General features: G+C 39.0%; 1 protein-coding gene across 1 annotated transcript; it reads right to left on the bottom strand.

Annotated features, from left to right (window-relative positions):
- Positions 1-1,568: 1,568 nt before the first annotated feature.
- On the bottom strand, positions 1,569-20,498 carry TMEM106B (transmembrane protein 106B). Its single transcript, XM_059818857.1, has 8 exons — positions 20,466-20,498; positions 16,937-17,158; positions 14,129-14,192; positions 12,716-12,875; positions 11,748-11,888; positions 11,602-11,651; positions 8,188-8,241; positions 1,569-7,427 (listed from the first exon to the last, which is right to left on the bottom strand). Exons 2-8 carry the CDS (start codon positions 17,154-17,156, stop codon positions 7,289-7,291), a joined length of 828 nt encoding a protein of 275 aa, XP_059674840.1. The 5' UTR covers positions 17,157-17,158; positions 20,466-20,498; the 3' UTR covers positions 1,569-7,288.
- Between the last annotated feature and the right edge of the window lie 442 nt (positions 20,499-20,940).

Raw genomic sequence — 20,940 nt, 5'->3', positions numbered from 1 at the left:
GTTATATAGAAAGCTGTATGAAATTTTGAGAAGTAAAAGGAAAGCAACCTACAGCCAGACAGGGACACTTCCAAAATCTTTCAGAAGTTTCTGTCATTGTCCGGTCTTTGAAACCAGGCCATTTTAATATGTCAGATCTTTCAGTAGTTAGATCTCAAAAACAACTACTTTGGGTGTTCCAGAATAGCAATTTTTGGGTCTTTAAATTTGTCCAAATTCACATTTGTTTACCTATTCCCATCTGTCAGTGTATTCCCTTTTAATCCTCATCACATTCTCCACAAATTCACCTGGTAGGAATTCATCTTTGTACTCCCCTACCTGCTCTGGATGGAAAAAACTGGAGAGGAACACAAATCATGTAGTTTTAAGTATTTGGATAAAATAAAACTGTTCACTGCTAAAGACATACTTTTGCCTACCTGTCCCCAGACAGGCAGAACAAGAGAGAAGCAGTTCACATCTCTTTGAGCTCTTATTTATACAGAGCTAAACACTGCTTAAAGGTTATTGTTCTCCAATTTATAGCGTTCCATAAAGGGCTTGTCCAAATAGGAAAATTTGGACAATGGTTATGACAAGTCTGGGAAGGAAGGACTATATAAGAAAGAAAATAGCAAGCATGACTGTAATTATTTTCTCATCTAAACTTAGTTTAAAAAAATAAGCCTTTTTAAAGACATCCACAAGCTGAAACAAAACAGCCCAAAAACCCCTACATACTAAGACCCCCCATTAGTTATCCATACCAGAAAATCAATGTAGCAGTCATGAATACACAATAGGTTTCTCCAGGAGAAATCTTAAAAAACCCCAGTAAGATGTTCCAAAATATCTGTGTAAGAATACCTGTAACATTTGAACATTATGAATGTGATTTGTTGTCCAGCTTTTAAAGATTAAGGCTTTTAGGCAATAATGGCTGCTTAAAATAACTTTGCGAATAGCTGTACTGGGTCTGGCTGGGATGGAGTTAATTTCTTCATAGCATTCCATATAGTTCTGTGTTTTGGGTTTGTGGCTGAAAACAGTGTTGATAACACAGCAGTGTTTTGGCTAATGCTCATACAGCATGGAAGTTTCCTTTTTCATTGTCTCCTCCTTTTTCTCCCAGTCTGCCCAAACCTGAAGTGACTAGGCTGGGGGTGGTCAAAGCAGCTGGGAGGTGACACAGCCAGGACAGATGCCCCCAGCTGACCAAAGGGATATTCCATATGGGATCATACTCGGCAATAAAAGCTTGGGGAAAGGAGGAGGGAGAGGGACATTCAGGGTTATGGTGTTTGTCTTCCCATTGTAAACACCTGCCTGCTGATAAGGAAATAAATTCCTTATTTTGCTTTGCTTCCCCTATTAAACTGTCTTTATCCTGACCCGTGAGTTTTCTTGCTTCTGTCCCTCTGATTCACTCCACCATCCCACCAGGGGAAGAGTGCATGAGCCACTGGGTAGGGGCTCAGCTGCTGGCTGGGGTCAAACCACCAAAACAGCCTAGGTTTTTTAACTCTGTTACTTTACTAGTCCAGTCACACAAGAGTAATTAATTCACATATGGTGCTTAGCTTTCAGATACTCCAGTTTATTGCAGACTTAACACAACGGAACATAGTATCAAAAAAAGTAGATTGCAAAGTTTTCACATCATGGAATGCCAATAATTACAAAAATTTAAATCATACCATTGAAGATATATGAAAGTTTGTGGGAAAAATATAGGGAGATAGGGGGAAAATCTGTGGGATAGGGAAGGAGGAGAGAAAAATATTAAGTCAGTTTAAAAAGAGATACATGACCCAAGCTTTTTTAATAGAAAATTTAGTACCATTCGAGTCAAACAATCCTGTCTAGAAACATATATTCATAATGAAGTTAACTCCAGATTTTGAACCTCTAAACAAGATCCCTTGTCCCAGTTAACTTACATTAAGATAGTGTTTGTGTCCTACAAGTCATTCCCAAATACCCCTTGACTTCTAGAGCCTTTATCATGCTTAAGTTGGTAAGACTGTTTGCTACACAGTTACAAGAACAACAGTTTACAAGTCTTAAGTTACAAAAATAATTATCACTCATTAGTATTTCTATACATATCTCAAGCTATTATATGCACACTCTGTACAGTGGATGTTAACAGTGGTTAAGTTTGCTTCCTTAAACAAAACAAAAAAGAACTAGATCACTGACAGTCAGACCCAAAATATTCAGGCACCATAATATACTTGCATGTCTGACACTAAATATCCCTGCCCATGCAAAGCAAAAGCAGTTTCAGTACCTGAAAGACACATGCATCCAGGTTGTAAGACCCTTATGATGGTTGGTGGAAGAGGATAGTACGAGGATCAGGATGTTACTGCCACCAAATAGTCTCACACCATGCTGTAGGGCTTGACACTAACTTCAGTTGTACAGATTCCTTGCAGACAACTACTCCTGCCCAACAGGCCTGCCTACAGGTAGAAAAGCATGTTTACATGGCAAAAGCTGTAGGGCAGCAGAACAAACTACCCCTCTGGTAATGACCAGAATTCCCCAGCTAAAGATAAAATAGGAAGGTGACATCTCAAGTAGTCAAACACTGGGTGTTTTTGCCATACCCCAATTATTGTTTTCAACACATTTTGGTTGGCTTTTGGCTTGGGTTTTCTTCCTCCCGCCCCCCCCAAAGCCAAAAAAAAAAATCTAGATTTTTTTGGCACAATCAGGGCTAACACTAACAAATGTTTTGCTGGTTGCAGTAGTCCATTACTGAAGTACATTGGTTGCACTTACATTACTTATCCTTCCCTTTCACAAGTAACAGTAAGCCTGGAAGAATTGCTAGGGTTGTGGCATTTTGTTGGACAGGCAAGTAAAAAATTCAGGTCTTAGAGGTATTACTGCTAGCCTTACTTATCTCTTAAGTCTTGAAGTCCAGTCCAAATGATGTTAAGCTTCACGTAGCTGCCCAACTCTGAAACAAGTCACCCATTTCAGAAGATGCTGTCTGGGAACAGACAGATGTCCCACTACAGATTTGGGGTGGCTGGAAAGAAAAACAAAAGCACAACTAACCCCCCTCCCCCCCATCACCACCACAAAAAAACCCCAAAGGAAGCCTTAAATGCTGAATAAAAAATAACACTCTTTTTAAGATTTTCTGAATCTAGAAATCTCTCTCACACTACTCCAAGCACCATCCTTTCCATCATGAGAGCACAACACTTCAGTCAGATGGTTAAAGACCTTAACAGTTCAATCCAAGCACTTAAGAGATTCAGTGCTTAAATGGTTAGCTTTATACACCACATGCTAAAAAGCCCAGAGTTATGTTTGCAATGTACTACTATGAAAAAAATCTATTCACTTGCAGAACTTCAAGGACAATTTGGAGCAAAGTCAACTAAGGCATGTACTTAAGTCTGCCAACATAAGGCTGCAAAATAGAAACACCAAAGTGTTAGTATCAAGGTCATGCACACATTAGAAATGCATTCAGAACTTCGAAGTTATACCACACAGGAAAATGATAGTTATGGTTGCCTTCACAAAAAGATTAAGAATTAAGCAACTATCCCCTAAATATCAAGATGAGTAAACAAATTATGAATGATTTCTACAGGCTTTTCCCCACAACCAGAATTCAAGAGAAAGTATCAGGTAACTACATCTTTTAGTAAGAGTGCTTCCCTTCAAAACTCTCCAAATGGATATTTGATGGTTAGATCTTTGAGTTTGTTTGGTGGCTTTATTAATTCACTTACTTTTAAAGCATCATATTTAAAATATAAAATAATTTTGTTCTCCAGGTCAGAACGGCCAAATAGCCAACATTTTTACTTATTTAAGTGTTCCATGTTAATTTACTTTAAGTTATAATTTTGAAATTTTACAGTTATTCTATACAGAATACAGTAAGTTTTGTTTTTCAATTCTGCCATTACAGTGCAACATCTGGACCACTGTTTTAAGAGATTACTAACAGAGCTTCCATTTCAAAGTGTAACAGGTTTTGGTACAGGAATTGCTCCAAAGAATTCAAGTGAAAAGAATTATACTATAAATAAATAAATCTCCTGAAACACAACACTACAATGCCAGTATATATCTATTTAGTAGTATTCAAAGATTATGGGGAAGTTACAAGTGAAATATGAATCACTTCAGAAGAAATCCTTCAGAAACCATCTTACACATAGCAAAACAAACCAGAAAAAAATTATGATTCTTCAAGTTGACCTTCTGGACAGAATTTGTATTTATTGATTTACAGTGAACTGAAAGGCTTGCCTTTTTATTTTAAAATCAAGATAAAAAATAAATGTGAAATAACTGCAGGTCTGTCAGTTGGATCTATTCTCATAGCTTGTTTACAAAGTCATACAAGTTAACACTGACTTCCTTTGCTCTCTTAGCACATTTCCAAGCTCAGCCACAGAAAATCAAGTCTAAGTATTCAAACAGATGTCTTAACTACTAATTTTAATATAACATCTCTCCAGATAAGCAGGTAAGTTCAAAATCTTGCCTTGTTTGGTTAGTAATATGCTGACAGTTTTGAAAGAACATACTAGCACACGTGGAACCTTAAGCTTTGATTCTCCTGTAACTGACTTAATTTGAGGATTTGTCAATAGGATCTTTACCCCAGCCTTTATTTTTTAAGGTGAGAACTCTTAAGTCATTCAGTAAGTCTACATCCATTACATATCTCAGATGACAGACATTAAAAATAAGAGTTGTATCTTCCCCCTTCTGCCACACACATGGAAAGAATCATTCCCCTCATAATTCTTTATTTTAAATTAGCCAATTCCAAGCATTTCATGCAACATAAGGTCCACAGATTTAAGTACATATCTTCTCAGCATGTCTGCCAAACTTTAAGGTCAGTTTGAGTCTCAATACTGCATAAACAGTGTAACCTCGCCCCACCATGCTTGTTCAAGCAGCATTTGCTACTGTCACCAAATAATTTTATCATTGTGCCATTCCAGTTATTTTATATTATCTTTTATCCTTTGAAGGATTGATATAAATTGATACAAATACCTGCCTAGAGCTGTTTCTTCTTTTCCTACTTAAAAAACCACAACAAACCCAAACCAAACAAAACCAACACTCTAGGTGTAAATACTTAGGCCTAGAAATAAAAAAACAGGTATCACTCACTGGCTGATTTTAGATCAGATGGTTTAAATTAGAATTCTCTCCTATCCTCCAACATAAACAAATCTTTCTACAACAGGTAATAGCAGAGTTTATCTCTGATTCTAACCAGCTCCCCACTATCCTGGTCTTTAGTTATCACCTATGTATTTTCAGACTATCAGACAAGCTTCTGTATGCATTTTATCAGCCACAGGACTGAATCTCATCTATACTCTAGGAAGATTAGAGTCAATTGTGAACTAGTTTCCCTTATGATTGTAAGCTGTAATAAAGAGTATTTACTTTTAAGTGCCCAGATTCAAGAATAATTTTCAGAATATAACTACAGTAAGTCATCAGAATTACCTATTCCAGTTCCAGAAGTCCTCCAAAGCCAAAAGCTGACATCTTCATCTTACCAAGAATTATATGAAACTGACAGTTTAGGTTCCAAAATTTTTCACAGACATTCAGGATAAGTGCTCATAGCATTCAAACACAAGAGAGTTTTTTGTATGGTTACTTAATATCTTTTAAATCAGTCTTACATCATCAATATTCTTTCCCCCACCCACCCAATTAGGTCCACCTAAGAAAGGCCAATAAAGAAAAGAGTAATATAGACATGTACCTTCACTGAAGTACTGGAGCGTAAGAGATGGTTAGTTGCAAGAAGTTACTCAGCAGCCTTTTTCCATAGTGTTTATTGCTAATTCATTTTATATAGCCTATTTCCAGGAGATGAGCAGCATAAAAACCGCAACATCTATTTTAAAAAATATATTCTTCATTACAATGCAACAGCCTCAATAATACCTTCTCACAGCTGCATCTTATCTAATTCAGAAATAAAGCAATCCTAATCTAGTTACTTTAAAAGTTTTGTACCTAACCCTTAGAACAGTCAGCTTTCAGAATCAAGCAACTTTGGACCCAAAATTTACAATCACCATGTTTGATGATAACCCCAGAAATTCTCACTGTGCAAACTATCCTACTGAAACTATTTAATAGCTTTGTTATAAGTCAGTCTCATGATTATATCAGCATTTAGTCTTACCGAAAGAATCGCTTTATTCTCCCTTACATAACTTTGATATGAACTGTGAGTGTTCTGGAGATTCAGATAACTACTGCATTGCTTACTGAGCCGGCGCACTAAATATACACACCCCAACATATTAACACTTACAAGTAGCTTAAATACACAGTATATTAAAACAATAAAACCGATGAAAATTTACATCAAGCTGCCCAAACCCATGCTCAAACAGTTTCCCACCTAGTTCCAACTGCACAATTTTGATTTTAATAGCTGTACTCAAAAGTTTACTAAAAAACAAAGTAGAATGATACTGTCAAAGTCTTTACCCATTCATTTTCAACAGCCTTGAATTTTTCCTTTGTCAGTAGTGATTCCGGGGGTTGTTTCTTGTTTTGTTTTTAAACCCAACTTTAAACCTGACAACATACATTCTCCTTATAACATCTCAGAGGTAGTAGGAGGGAATATGAAAAGATGCCAGATTCTAGAAGTTGCACATTCAAGTATAGTGTCCATCCAAGAGAGCTTTCCTGGCTTTCACATACTGCATGTCACCTCTAATCATGTATAGCAAATGAAAAGTAGAATGCTAAAATAAAGAACTATCTCCACTGGTTTACTAATAGAAGTTTCACACCCAGATACCTCAAAGTAATCTTGTTAATTAAGTAGTAATACTACCAGTTTCAACAGTCAAATATCAAGATCTGAAGTATAAACTTAAAATTTATGAGTATCAATTTTTCTAAAGTGCTCATTAGTGACATATTTCACCTAAACACAGACATACACACAGTTACTCTAAGTTGATGTACCACACTCTAAGGAAAGGTCCCAGTTCAGTTCAAGAATCTGATATTCCCTCTCCCTCCCACCACACAACCTGACAGAAGTGCTTACAGTAACAGCAAACAGAAGGGGAAAACACAACATTTAACAAGTGCATCTATATACATTTTGCACCTTTTCCCTCCTTTGCGTCTAAAGTGAACAGGTCACCATGTTCGCTATGCTTTACATGCACATACTCTCCCCTTCATGTAGTACCAGTCCTATTCAAATGATTTCTGCAAGCATCAACAGCAGTCATCCCACACTAACCAACAGGTGCTTTTATTGCGGAGGCTGAAGTACATTTAAATATTCTGACTGGCCCAGCTGGTAGGTTGTGTTTCCTCCACAGTCCACGTATTGGTATCTCTCCTGGGATATTTGCTCAGAGTGGCCAAAGTAAGAGGTTGTCACTGTCACTCTTAAAAAGACAAAACAGAAGAGATATTTGTTTTGCAAGGGACTTGAGTTCCCTAAAGACCAGTGTTTCTACATTACTAGGGTTTTTAGGGAAAAAGCCTTGGAACAAAATACATAGTATTATTAAGAAGAAAGTTTTAGATACAGTTAAAACAATACTAGTTTACCACTACAGATTTTCTCCACGAAAGACATTTGCTTTCCTAAGCACAGACTTTTTTTCCTAAAGAAGGTGGTAAAGCTGAGGTTTACTCATTAGTACCTTGCTTTGCAAGGGAAAGCAAATGATGATTAGAGAAGCTACAGCCAGAGTTGGTCTACACCTCTTTGCCCACCCCCCCCAAAACCCCCCACCATGCTGCCATTTATGCAATCAGTCATGAAAAGCAGACTCTGGTAGAGTGCCAGGAGCCTGTAACTACTTCAAGATCATGAAGATCCCGGCAATTTTTGAACAGTGGCTGATATACAAACTAATTTCAAAGTATTTTAGACCTTAGCAGCTCCATGGCTACAGCCCAACTGCAGAGCAGATACAGTAATAACAGTTTGGCCTATTTGAGTGTCTTTACACTACCAGAGCCTGTTGAAAGACACAGTTCAGTTTCAAGAACTATGAAGCTACTACACTAGAAAGCAAGTTAATTTCATTCTATCTATGATGCACAGACTCTAGGATTAAGTATTTCTGAGTAATATTTCAATGAGAATTACACGGCTTTTAAAGTTGTTTCCAACAAACAGGAAGTTTTCATACTTACTGCATCATCACTACTATGTTATGCACTTTGATAGATGCTAAAGTACAGAAGTCACTGCAAAAAAAAAAAATTGTTAGATTTGCATCAAGCTTTTACAGGTAATTATGTAAAAAGCAAAAATTGCGGCTTCAACTGGAAATTCTGCTATGTGTGTATATATAGACTATAAAGTTGCTAGTAATGGCAACTAAAATACTTTTTCAAAAACACTGCCTGGGACTGTATACTCACCTAGGTCTACTTTTATATACATAGTCTTGCTTTCACATGAACTATATTCGCATGTGCTTGCTTGCATGTAACGCTTGCCAACAAAAGTGTCCTGTGAGACAGTGATCACTCCATCTTTCAGAAGCTAACCAAAGTTAACCTGAACAACTAAATTAAAGCATGTCAATACCACTTCATCACTGATGATGACTTTTACTATAAAGGGATATAGACATAATTTGCAATTTCACTTCATGTTATCAAATTTCTATACAAAAAGGAAAATTTACAACAAAAGATCAATGTTATGCCAACATCAGCATTTTTTCATGTAAATGCAGCAATTTCTCCCAAAAGAGTCTTGAGGGCTTGCTATTCTTACTCAAAAAATATCAAGAACTTGGGAAAGTCCCTTTTTTTTTTTTCACTCATCCACTTCTGTATTAAGCAAAACAACCTTTAAGCAACCCGCAGAGATTTTGAACTTATTGTTTTCTTGCAAGATACCTTTTCAGACTTACATTTTCTGACGTGCACCTACATACCAGTTACACAGCACTATCAAGTGTATACTTCCCCGCCCCCCCTCCTTAAATCAATTGCTCTTGGTCACAAATTTATCAGCTCTGGAAGGAAAGGCATGTGATCAGTGCAACAAGATTGCTTGGCAGCCACCCACAATATTTGCATGCCACTTTCATCCTTTTCCCCAGCACCAACAAGCATATGATGAAGTATTAAACAGTGAATGAACACAGGTGATTCAAACAATATGAAAATACAAATAAAACAGTTCAGTATTAAAAGTTGTTTTATACTGGTATCTATAGTAGTGACAAATATCTTGATTTTTTTTTCCTGCTAGGCTTAAACCAGGATTTAGTTAGACCGTAATTATTGTAGTTTTCTAATCCAAAATATAGACAACCTGTAACATAATATAAAGCCAGCTTGTATCCAACAACACATACTGGCTGACAAGCAGAGAGGTACAACACCAACACACTGTTTTTTTAAGTCTAGATTATCCAGAAGTAAATCTGTTTTAAAAAACCCAAAATACAAACCAACCAAAAAAAAACACCCAAAAAACCCACACACCACATAGCACAAAACTGTAGCTAGGAAACTACACTGAAGGTGAACTCCACATTAAGCCAGCTCTCTAAAATAAATGGGTGGAAATGCCCTGTATGATGCTGATTTCATCATACAGGTCTGTTGAATCCAGATGATTGTACGCAGACACTTCAGGTGTTTAAGACCTCCTGTATTCAACCTAAGCTGATTTTACAGGACACCTACTCTCCAGGATTGCCAAGATCCTAGTTAACAACTGCCTAGTTATGACTAACCCAAGGCCTAAATTGACTAGCTGGGGAAACACTGAAATGTGATCCACTATACAACCCCCAGTGCTATAACCCACAATGCTATCTGTAACACAAAAATTATCCCAGGGCCTTCACTGGAAAGTTAAATATTTGTGTGTGGAGAAAAAAACCAAACACAGTAACAAACACAAACCCCCACTACAACCAGCTGTTGACTGGGTTTTCAAACTAAGGAAGCTCACTTGCTGTCTCCAGGGTTGCTCCATACAGCAAACCCAGGCTTTCAAGACTCACAATACAGGGAAAGAGCAGAAACCCATCGACAACAATAACTATCAACAGGTCAGGAAGGTCAACTAATACTAACTGTGTAATAAACAGAAAATCTGGAGAAAATGAACAGCTATAGTTTTGTCTGTGTCTCAAATTCTGTTTAGTACATTTTAAATACATCTCAACAAAACTAGTGAGCACTACTCAAAGTACTAGGACCTTGCTGTACAGAAGCTTAGATCCTTAATTGACACAGACTTCTATAGTTATGGGTTTCTTATTACCAGTTAGAGCCCATGCTTAGTCACTGTGCTGAAGCAACGAATATTTTCGTATGTATACAAATCACATATTAGTCTGCTCTTCTAGTAACATTCACAAACACTTGCTGTCCTGAAGGAGGGCAAGTCCACATTACAGACTATTGGCACTGATACTTGACAGTTTCTCTGCCTCTACTCTAGGACTGCACAATCTACCTCCGGGCTAGACCAGCAAGTGCATCATTGTTGCACACTATTGCCAAGGCTGCAGCTATCAAGCAGAAGAGCCTGAAATCCATCCAGTTCAGGTCACAGGCAGAGCAGGATGTGTCTCTCTACACATCCAAAGTCATAAAGGTTTTTCTAAGGTTAGTCACCAGCCTGCAGTTAACAGTTGCAGCTATTGTTGGGAACGGACTCTCAACAGCATTACTGAAATTAAGGCCACAGTCCTGACCATGAAAGAAGCTTCAATGCATTATTGCACCAAAAGCGCAACTAGGTAGCTATCAGCATGAGTTCTATGAAGGGCATACTTATTTATTCCTCATGCATCCAAAGGGTGAGCAGATTCACAGGATTCAGTGTTTACATAAAGCTAACTTACATGCCTTTAAGAGGTGACAGAAGTACACCACTTTCTGCTTTAAGTTAGTGCCCAATTTGCCATCTCAATTTATTCCTACGCTTCAGAGCTATAAGCATCTCTCCCATCCCAAAGGGGCTGGCATCCTCTGGAACTGCACACAGACCTGAGATCTAAGTAGTTAACTCCTTCTGTTCAGTCTGCATTTCAGTGTAAGAGAATTAACATTTGTTTTTTTTTCCAAAATATACTGAGCTAATCATCTGTTGGTCAAATGAATTTTCAGAAGCTATGAATAAAACAGCTTAAAGGACAGGCTGGAAACACTGCTTACCATTGTATACACATGGTCTGAAGAAAAGAAATACAAATTAGCCTCTAATTTGTATAGAATTAAATACAAATTCTCTCTGCTGCCAGAGAAATTTGTGGGAAAGTTACTAGAGAACGTGTTAGGAGAACACATCTGCACTTTCATCCCCCAAAGCAGCGGGTCCTAGCTATTGCAAAGGCCTAAAACGTTGGGACAGAGATACCATTCACAGTGCTGAGAGCCAGGTGCAGTAAGCCACTACATGAAACTATTGAAACAACTGTGGTTTAAGTATTTTTCAGTACTATTAAACTCACACAAAGAAAATGCCACAACATCTCTGCAAATGCATTTCCACTGACTTTGAAAAAAGTTGTTTTTAGCACCATTGTAATTTTTAAGATCCATGTGATATTTAGAGATGAGTACACTTACAACATGTAGCTCATTTCATCTTGTATGACTGTGGGCACCATATAGTCAATCTAAAAAAAACCCACAAAAACAATGAAAACACAAATGAGTAGATTTCATATATGAAGATTAACATGTTTTCAACTTTGAAAACCTACCCTATTTACCTGTTTCATATCCAGAGGACCAATATTGGTGATGTTGTTTAACCGTGCTTTGCCAATAACCGTTTTTGAAAACTGAACTTGGGCTGTGATATTTGCAACTTCAACAGAATAATAGTTGTTGTTCGTTATATTTAGTGTGTTCTGAAAAACAAAAACAAAACACTAACAGCTATCTATTCTGCGTATCTTGATGAGCACACATTTTTAAATTTGTGTCTGAGACAGTAATACCTGAAATTATGCAAGTATATTTTCCTGCCTTGTAGGACTCGGCGGGGGGGGAAGGGGGATAAGGGACCATCACTTAACCCCTTTCTCAGTTTTATTTTTGTGACTATATTGAGCAGCACAAACTTCTGCACAACTTCCCTCCACTGCAAATACTGACCATTTCTTCCTATCCTCAATTGTTCCTTCCAGGAAATTTAGCTATCACAGGATCCTCTTCTCCTGTGGCTGCTTTGCTTTATTTAAAATGAGGAACTGTACCAAAAGTCTTTAGGCAATCCTGTATTGACTGCGTTACCAAGAAGTCAAGAAGCATGTGGAAAGAATTCCTTTAAGTTTCAAGGTATATAAGAAATCAATTTTCCTCAAAACCAATTTTGACAGATGCATAATACCAGGACAGCATTTAATAACATTGCTACATACACCCCCCCCCCCGCCATTTCACTCATATTCCCAAACTAATTCAGAGAACTCCAAAGTCACTGTTCCCATGAAACCAGAAGACCCAATGGCAGCTTGCAACTCTGCCTCTATTAGCTGTAGCTACAGGAACCAGCCACAGCAGGTCCAGTTACATTTTTCAAACTGGTCCTTGTATCTGCTTGTATTTTTTAATACAACTAATACTAACTAAGCTTACCAGCTACACCAAAATTTCTATGTATATTAAACTGCCACAGTAGTATCTCTTGTTGCATTTATCCATTACAAACATCCAAACAGATAGCTAGACTTACCGTAATATTTAGATATATTATACGTCTACCCTGTTCGTAAGTGACATATACTGACTTCACACCAATGTATTCAACATCAATTGAGCGAGGAAACAAGAAGAATACAGCCAGCCCAGAAAGCAGTAAACATACAATTACAGAAGCAGTCACGTAGAGCTTTCTGGAGGAAGAAAGAGCACATTTCATAGTCAAAAGCAAGTTAAATAGTGGCATGTTATTTTAAGTGATAAGGAACATGACTAGTCAAAACAACTAGTTCAGTCTGTTTCTAGCTTCCGTAAGTAGAAAAAACCCTAACTATGCTGCACTTCACAACTATGTCTCAAACAGAGGTGTTACTCTTGTATTTACATCAGAAATCAAGTTTCAAAACATGTGGTTATCCCAGCATTTGTAACTTAAAGAGGAAAATAAAAGAGGTAAATATTTATGTGCTTTGAAACATAAGCACTTCCTCTTAAAATTTATTTATGGCAGAACTTTTGTCATTCTGTGGGACTCTTGCACAACACACCCAGAAAGAAGAACAAAGCTCTTATATGCTTTACACAGGATTCTTTGTCATAAAAGACATTTTGGGAAAGTGTTACTCCTGCTAAGGAACAGGAAATTCACAATTAACCTAATATAAAAGGGGTGTGTGTGTATGATAATAAAAAATACACAAATAAAAGGCTCTACTGCAGCTCAAATTTTCTCAAAATTAAAACAGTAAAGTAATATGTTTCAAATTTGTACTACTATTACATCAGCTATATGATCCAGGAGAGTATTATGTGAGGTTGTTGCATTTTTTTTTCATGGCACTCATTTCTGTTTACTGCAGAAACATCCAAACGTTAAGGAAAAAACAACAACAAAAACTGTCAGAACAAGAAGCCCTGAGCACTGTAATTAAACCTTTAAGTATATCATAAAAAAATAATTAAATATTCTGTATCAGAATGATGAATTTGTTGATTTTGCTAGCTGCTCAGAGCTTTACAAATTAATTTCTAGGTGACTTATATTTTGTAGTAGTGGCCCAAAGAAGTTATCACTTTACTCAGACTTTAACACTGAAGATATACCTGCTTAGATCAATTAAGATGCTACAGAGATTGATACATACTTGCATAATTACTGTACACATTCAGATACGTATCTACATGAAGAGATCATACAGTATTACTTAACTTCATAAGACATACTGTGATAGGAGTATGCACATCTGTTAATAAGTAACTCTCCATGAGTTAGAGGTTAAGGTTGATATTATTCACGAGCAGGGTTCTTTCAATACTGAATGCAAGAAAACATTCCAGTGATTTTTGCTTGATTCTTCTTGACACTATCTCCTTTAAATTGCTGAATTTTAACCAGAAGAGAAGAATTAACTGTAGATTCATGTATCACAACTATCTATTAACTTACGTTCTTCTTGGCCTCAGTCTCTGATCACTGTATGGAATTAATGCTACCAGCTGATTTTCCTGCCCTGGAAACAAAAATACTCTTTCAGAATTTAGGCAAACAAAGAAGAAGTATTGTCACAGTTGTTTCAAAGAGTGCCCGTTATAATTTAACAGCACCAAAGAATAAACACTGAAGATAAACATTTAAATTCCAGATAGGCCCAAGTAGCATACTTCTGTAGCTTATGTCACTTTCTGAAATAGATCATGGCTTACACAACACATAGGAAAAAACACCAAGCCCACAAAGACCAAAACAGCAACAAATTCTGCCTCTGTGCTGCATACATGCACAGGAGGCAGCACGCCTCTGGCACCATTTCCTTCAGAAGAATGGAGGTACATAACAGCTTCCAGCTCTCTATGCCAAACCATACAAGGTCACAGGAAAAAACATTCAGAAGCTCAGGCAGCAAAAACTGATCCACAAGCATTCTCCGTGTACTCTTCTGAAAAGCAGAAGTCAGGTTTGTTTAAAAGCAAATAAGTTATCAGTTTGGGTGGCTTTGGGAATACAAGTTATACATACACCGCATCGTGGAAATCACTGGTATATACAACCATTTCTCACGAGACTGAGCTGCAGCCAAAATAGTATCTACTGGAATGTCTCCAACCAACAAGTTACTTCATTAGACAGCATTTTTAAAAGGGGGTATCTTAACAGTAGAAATAAACACAAGCACAGATAAGCTGTTGAAAATACATGGACAACACCTGCCTTTATAGCTTTTGCTATTTGTTGTACGAGAAAATGGAATTGAGATTCATCTGTATGGGAACAGAGAGGCCTCAAGACCAAGTCAGATTTGCTTTTTTTTAAGCCAAATGCAGAATTTGACCAGCACTATCACTTAGCTAATCAACCACTTAGAAGTGGAATCATGCTGAATCACTAAGCTGAGCAAAGCATGCTAACTCAGCAGGTAGTATGTAACATCAACCTTCTAAAAAACCTCTACCAATTTAAAACAGATCTTCATCTCAACTTCAACGAAGCATCTTCAACTTTGAAGAAAACAGCACAGTCCTAGTTGCATACTTGCCCATACTGAAAAGCTAAAAGCTGTCCAAGTAACAAAATGCAATTCCATGTGTTTATTATGTAGTTCAGCTATCATACCACATCTTACAGTCTTCCCTACTAGTCATGCAGTCATTCTGGGAACACTTAATTTTTCCCCTCTCTCCTCAAAAAAGCTGCAAACATTATTTTTTTTCTAAAGTACTGAGAAATAATTAAAAAGACAGTCCTATTTGTTCTAAGAACTTACGTAAAGTTCTAGCTTTAATCACATTATTTCATTAGAATGTATGGACAACAATAGCTACTGCAAAATGTTTAATAAATTCATTAACTTACATTTGTCTAAGTATTAGACCCAAGAATACTATAGTCAAAGACATAAGCTTTTGAAGATAGGAATCCCACTATTACTGCATTTTAGCCAGCACTATTTTGAATAAAACTTGCCATTGATATTATCAAGTATTTCAAGTTAGCAAGCTAACAGAATAAACTTCCTTCTCCATAGTCTTTCGGTCAAGGTAATTTTTAGTTGCATAGCTTTTCCACACTTCAAATTTGCTGAATTCAGAGGTACTCAAAGAATACATCATAGTACAAAGTTTAAGAGCTAAAACACAAATCTCTTATGGTATTTGCAACTGTTTAAATATCGTGTGCCCCCTGCCACTTATTAGCAGGTGAGACGGAAGTCTTTGTGAACTATACCAGAACCTAATCTGACTGAAGCACACGTGCAAGGACAACATGGCATAGACATCAGTCAATTTTCCTGAGCTCCTGGTCATTATCAGTTCTGAGAGATTTTACACCCAATAATCTATTTTGGATAAGAGTTCTGGCAAAAGCAAAGCAGTACCAAACATGAAACCTTCTCATCAGCTCCTCCCCCTGTCAAAGGGAAAATCTTAGAGCTGAAGCAGAAGGCTGTGCCTTGGCACACTGCATTTCCCACTCTCTCCTTTTACCCAGTGGTTTTTTTTTTTTTTGCGCCTCAGTTTCATCCTGCATTTTCCTTTCAAAGGTCTGTTTAAATAGCTATTCAGGTGGCTTATCATATAGGAGAGGAGTGTAATAAAGCAGAATGTTTTATTAGAAGAAAAGGAAAAGCAAAGGATGAGGGCAGCAAGAAAACAAAACTGTTCGGCATGAAGACTAATGCTGTGCAGCCTACTCCTTCCCGAAGCAGCCAGAGATCCTATATATTTTCAACTCCCAGCTGGGGTTATCTGCCAGCAGGGACAGATGGGACAAAGGCAAGGTAAAGGAAAATGAGGGGCACTGACAGCAGCGAGGGCAAGAAAATTCACTATAAACGAGCAGGGAAAAGGTGTTGTAGCACAGGTCTACTTTTCACTCTCTGTATTTGCAGCTATTTTTGCAAAGTTATATATTGATTCAAATAGTTTAAAATAGACAGTTAAAAAATGCAATAAAATGTCACAAAAATAAAGGTTTGCAGATTCAACTTGCAAAAGCTAGTGTTATGTACTAATTTTAAGCTGAGAAGCAAGGAAAACTGGCACTGTACAGACAAGAGAAGACCCAACAGGTAACAACCAAAGCTGACTCAATTTATTTTGTTCATCCAGTGTAATCATAACAAAATGCTTAGTGTCAAAAAGATGGAAAACCCTCATCTTGACTAGGACAACTATTTGTTACGGATTATTATAGTTACAACTGCATATGGTTATGATGTAGATTTATAGGTTAAAAAAAGAAATAAAGAAAAATTACCTCGTGGAATTCTTCCTGTTCCCTGGCAAGTTGGGCAGGTAACACTGTCTCTTCCTGTAAATTCCACATAAGGGAACTGTGATACATCTCCACATCTGCTGTCTTCATTGTGTGATTCTGAGTGAACTAACCTATTCCTCATATTATCAGACGCTGTGCCTCCATCATAGCCATCTTCCTTGCACGTGTGCATAGGCAGGTGAGAAAGTGATTTTCCCATGTCTAAAATAAAAGTCAGAAGAAAGTTTTCAGGCAGAACTATTCAAACGTGGCTTGCATTTATTCCTCTGCATCAGGTAATTGTTAGTCTACGGTCGTTACTCCGACAATACACCTGTTGCCCTCTGTTCAGATCCCTTAAGACCTGCAAAGTGCTAAGGCCCTGTCAAGCTGGAGTCAATACCAAGCTGTAAGAACCTGAACTAACAGGGAGCTTTGTTCAGATCCTCCAATACGCACAGGTTGAAGGGGATTTGATGACAGGCTTCTAAGTTAGAACAGTACAACTGCTGGCAAAAGGTTGCAGTGCTTTTCAAAGGATTGTTATTGTACAGACTTTCACACAATGCATAAATCTTTATTTAAAAAAAACTTGAAGACTGGGCTCTAGAAAGCAAGCTTGCAATTCTCAGTAGATTCTACACACACTACAGACCCAATTCTAATAAGCTTTTTAGGTTGGACTTATTTTGAGAACACAGGATCAGCTACTAGTTTCCAAGCTAGAAATATAAATATAAATCTCCAGATGTCTAAACTGATGATTCCCTTTAACTCAAAAGAGGACTGATTCACAGGAAAGTCAAGGAAAAAGTGGGAGTTACTTTAACATAGCTGCTGGCAATATGTACCATTTATAAAGACTTGTTTAAAAAAAAAGTATTAGTCACATAAGCATTTTTGCTACCTATGCAAATTCAAATTTTTCTCATTACTGTATCTTTTCAGCCATGACCCTGAAACTACCTTGAGACACGGAACACTTGAAACTAAAGGCTGTAATAAAGTGATGCAAATGGAAACCTTCCTAATTTGCAACAGGTGGAAAACAAACTCAAAGTTAAAAAAATAAATCTGTACAGCAGTGACAATCAGTTGTCCAGCTTATCCTCATAATCCACTTCAGTTACTTAACACACAGAAACATCAGCCACTCAATTCACCAGTGTCTTGGGGAACATGATGATTTAAAAAGAGTATGCAAAACTTCAGTTTTTCCATTGTAAGTGGCATTTTTAAAGCCGCTGCTAGTAATTATCACGCTGGTTCACTGAGAAAGGAAACTCTAAGAGGAAGATTAAGAGAGCAAAATAAGTCAGAATATTTTAAACTAACCACTCAAGACACAACAGAAAGATCTCAAATACAGTGATGGTAACACAAGCACAGCATTAATGCATTATATTCCCACAAATACTAGGTGAATGTAGGAGGGGAAAAGTAATTCAACAAATGCCAACAAGTCCCAGTTATTTTTTCAGTAAATATGCAGCATTACTTTATTCATTTAAGTCATTAAACCTTACAAGAATGAAAACTATTTGTCCTTATGCTGCTACAGCACTTTTTAAACATTCTTAGTTTGGGAGTCATTCAATAGTGGAAACTGTTTAATAGAAAATTAAAACTATTGAAAAAGATTTTCTGAAAAAGGTGGTGACAATGTTGACATTATTTCCTGTGGGGTTTTTGCTTACTGTTCTCCTTGTAGCTGACCTACAGCCTTTAAGCTATGAAACTTGAGTCTTGCAGCTTAGGCAATAGCTGTCACAGTTATAGGTCTGAAAGCTTAGGGATGAACCCCTGGTGCTGTTGTGCTACAACTGTATTCAACTTACCTGCTCTACTGACGGTAGGCTCATACTATGTCTACATTAACAAGTAAATACAGAACAAGCAGCAACTCTGTAGAAATAAACAGTTATTCAGGATCCAACAACTACGCTACACATGTGTTTGTGTGTTTATTTCATACTAGCTCTTGTCTAGACTGACCAATACCCACTCACAACTGAAGTGCACCTTCTAGTTTTAGCTTCTTCCAAAAGGAAGAGAGTTCACGCACTCCCAGATCAAACTGTGACATGAACCAAAGCGCAGCAAGCAAGGATGACTGGGAACTCATTTCAAGAGCACACTCTTTATTTGAATTAAAATACTAATGCAGATGTATCCTCCAATGCCATCTGTACCTAAGCTTCAATAATTAGAAATTAACAGTGTTGTTCTACTGCCAGAGACTTAGGAAAGACATGTTTCAGTTCACAAATGAAAAAAACAGACAACCACCTTCAAGTGAAATGTGTTTCCCCCACATGCTTTCCCCCCCAACCAAGCACAGAACCTTATTACAGCTGACCAAAACTCAAGAACACTTTGTTCTCTTATCCGGCACTTATATGATGAACAGTAGCAGTTCTGAGAATATCTCATTTTCACATGTGACAGCCTCTATACTGTCAGCAAAGTCACAAACACTACTTCCTTAGCAGCTGTGCTTTGATCCAGTCTCTCCCTCATAACTGATGCATACACTCCAGTCTCCTCAGACTTCTCTGGAGTTTCCTTGAATTCACAGTCTGTTAGAAAGGGTTTGGTAAATTAAAAAATGTTGTGGTAAGCGGCTTTTATTTAAGACTTTGCCCTTCAGCTTGCTATGGCACTGCAGCATGATAATACATAAACAAAACCCCAAGAATGTTCCAGGCATATAGAACTGCCACATCCTGAGTTACATGCAAGACCCAGGGAAAAAAACATTTTGTTTATAAACTCAGTGAAACTTTATAAACTGGATTGTTACACTTCTCCAAAGAGTTAAGGTAGCATTCTTACCCTGTATCTGCAAATATATAAACTTGAGGCTACAAACCTACCTCTTTTTCAAAACAGCAAAACATTTTTAAGCGGGACCATCTTCCGCCCTATCAGCTGCGGCTTAATCATGAACATTGCAAACTCCTCCAAAACACAGAAAACTGCAAGATAAGGTGATGACTTGGCAGTCACAAACTTGCTCAGCACGGGCAGGCATCTCCAGTGCTGCCTTTTACGACCCCTTTACAGAACCACCTCTCAGACACAGCCTGCCCGGTACGGCCGGTGCCGCCAGAAATACAGGAGTCAAGAACCTTCCTGAGTCTTACAGATTTTCTCACCCGCCAAGCCAGAGCGGCAGCTGCTCTCGCAAACATGGCGAAGTTTCCAGCCGGCGGGCGCCGACCAAGGCCCGGCGAGCTCGGCAGCTGCCGGGCTGCCCCGGGCGGGCCGCTGCACCCGCCCGGCCGTTAGAGGGAGGGTCCCGGCGCGGAGGGGGGCGGGCAGCCGCCCCAGCCGCCCGGAAGCAAGCAGGGCCCCTCCGCGGGCCTGCCCAGGCCTCGCCGAAGCCCACGAACCATCGCCGCGGCCCCCCGCCCGGCGCCCAGCTCCGCCAGGGCCTCACAGCCACAGGCCGCGCTCGGCCCGGCTCCCGCCCCAGGCCTACCGCCGCCCACCGGCTTCCCCCCACTGCTGGAGCGGCCCTCCCCACCTGCGGCGCGGGCTCCGCGGACCGGACCGGGGCCGGGCGGGCTGCGCCAGACACAGGGGGCAGCAAGACTAGAAGCTCCAGGTGCGACACAGCCGCCCCGGCGGTAAACACCGGATCCGGGGCATGCGCAGGCGCGGGGCGGCGGGGGGCGGTGCCGCGTCGGTCCCGTCCCGTCCCGTCCCGGTCCCCGTCCCGGTCCCCGTCCCGGTCCCGTCCCGCCGTTGTCGGCCGCGGGCGGGGCTGAGCCCGGTTCCTCGCGGGGGGAATCGCACAGAAACCGCTGTGTCGAGCGTGGGGCGGTGCCCGGGCTGAGGGGTGCAGGATGAGGGGTGTTCTCGCCCCTCGGGTCCCAGGGGTAGGGGTGGAAGCAAGGGGAAGGGAAAGGGAAATCAGGAGATGGCACAGCCCCTCTCTGCAGCTGAGGGACGGGGGGCAGAGCGGGTTCCGTCGCTAAGTTTTTCTGTCAGCAGTCGTT

The sequence above is a fragment of the Gavia stellata genome, chromosome 6, assembly GCF_030936135.1.
Source record: "Gavia stellata isolate bGavSte3 chromosome 6, bGavSte3.hap2, whole genome shotgun sequence".
In the NCBI taxonomy this organism is placed as follows: domain Eukaryota; kingdom Metazoa; phylum Chordata; class Aves; order Gaviiformes; family Gaviidae; genus Gavia; species Gavia stellata.
Note: the sequence above shows the minus strand (reverse complement) of the source record. Positions and strands in the feature narration are given on the sequence as shown.

What these genes read in the sequence shown, in the direction of transcription:
- TMEM106B (XM_059818857.1), bottom strand. Translation starts at nt 17,156, where the DNA reads ATGGGAAAATCACTTTCTCACCTGCCTATGCACACGTGCAAGGAAGAT. An exon ending in AGACTGAGGCCAAGAAGAAC is followed by an intron (nt 12,876 to 14,128) that starts GTAAGTTAATAG and finishes TTCTTCCTCCAG; the next exon opens with AAAGCTCTACGTGACTGCTT. An exon ending in TAATATATCTAAATATTACG is followed by an intron (nt 11,889 to 12,715) that starts GTAAGTCTAGCT and finishes TTTGTTTTTCAG; the next exon opens with AACACACTAAATATAACGAA.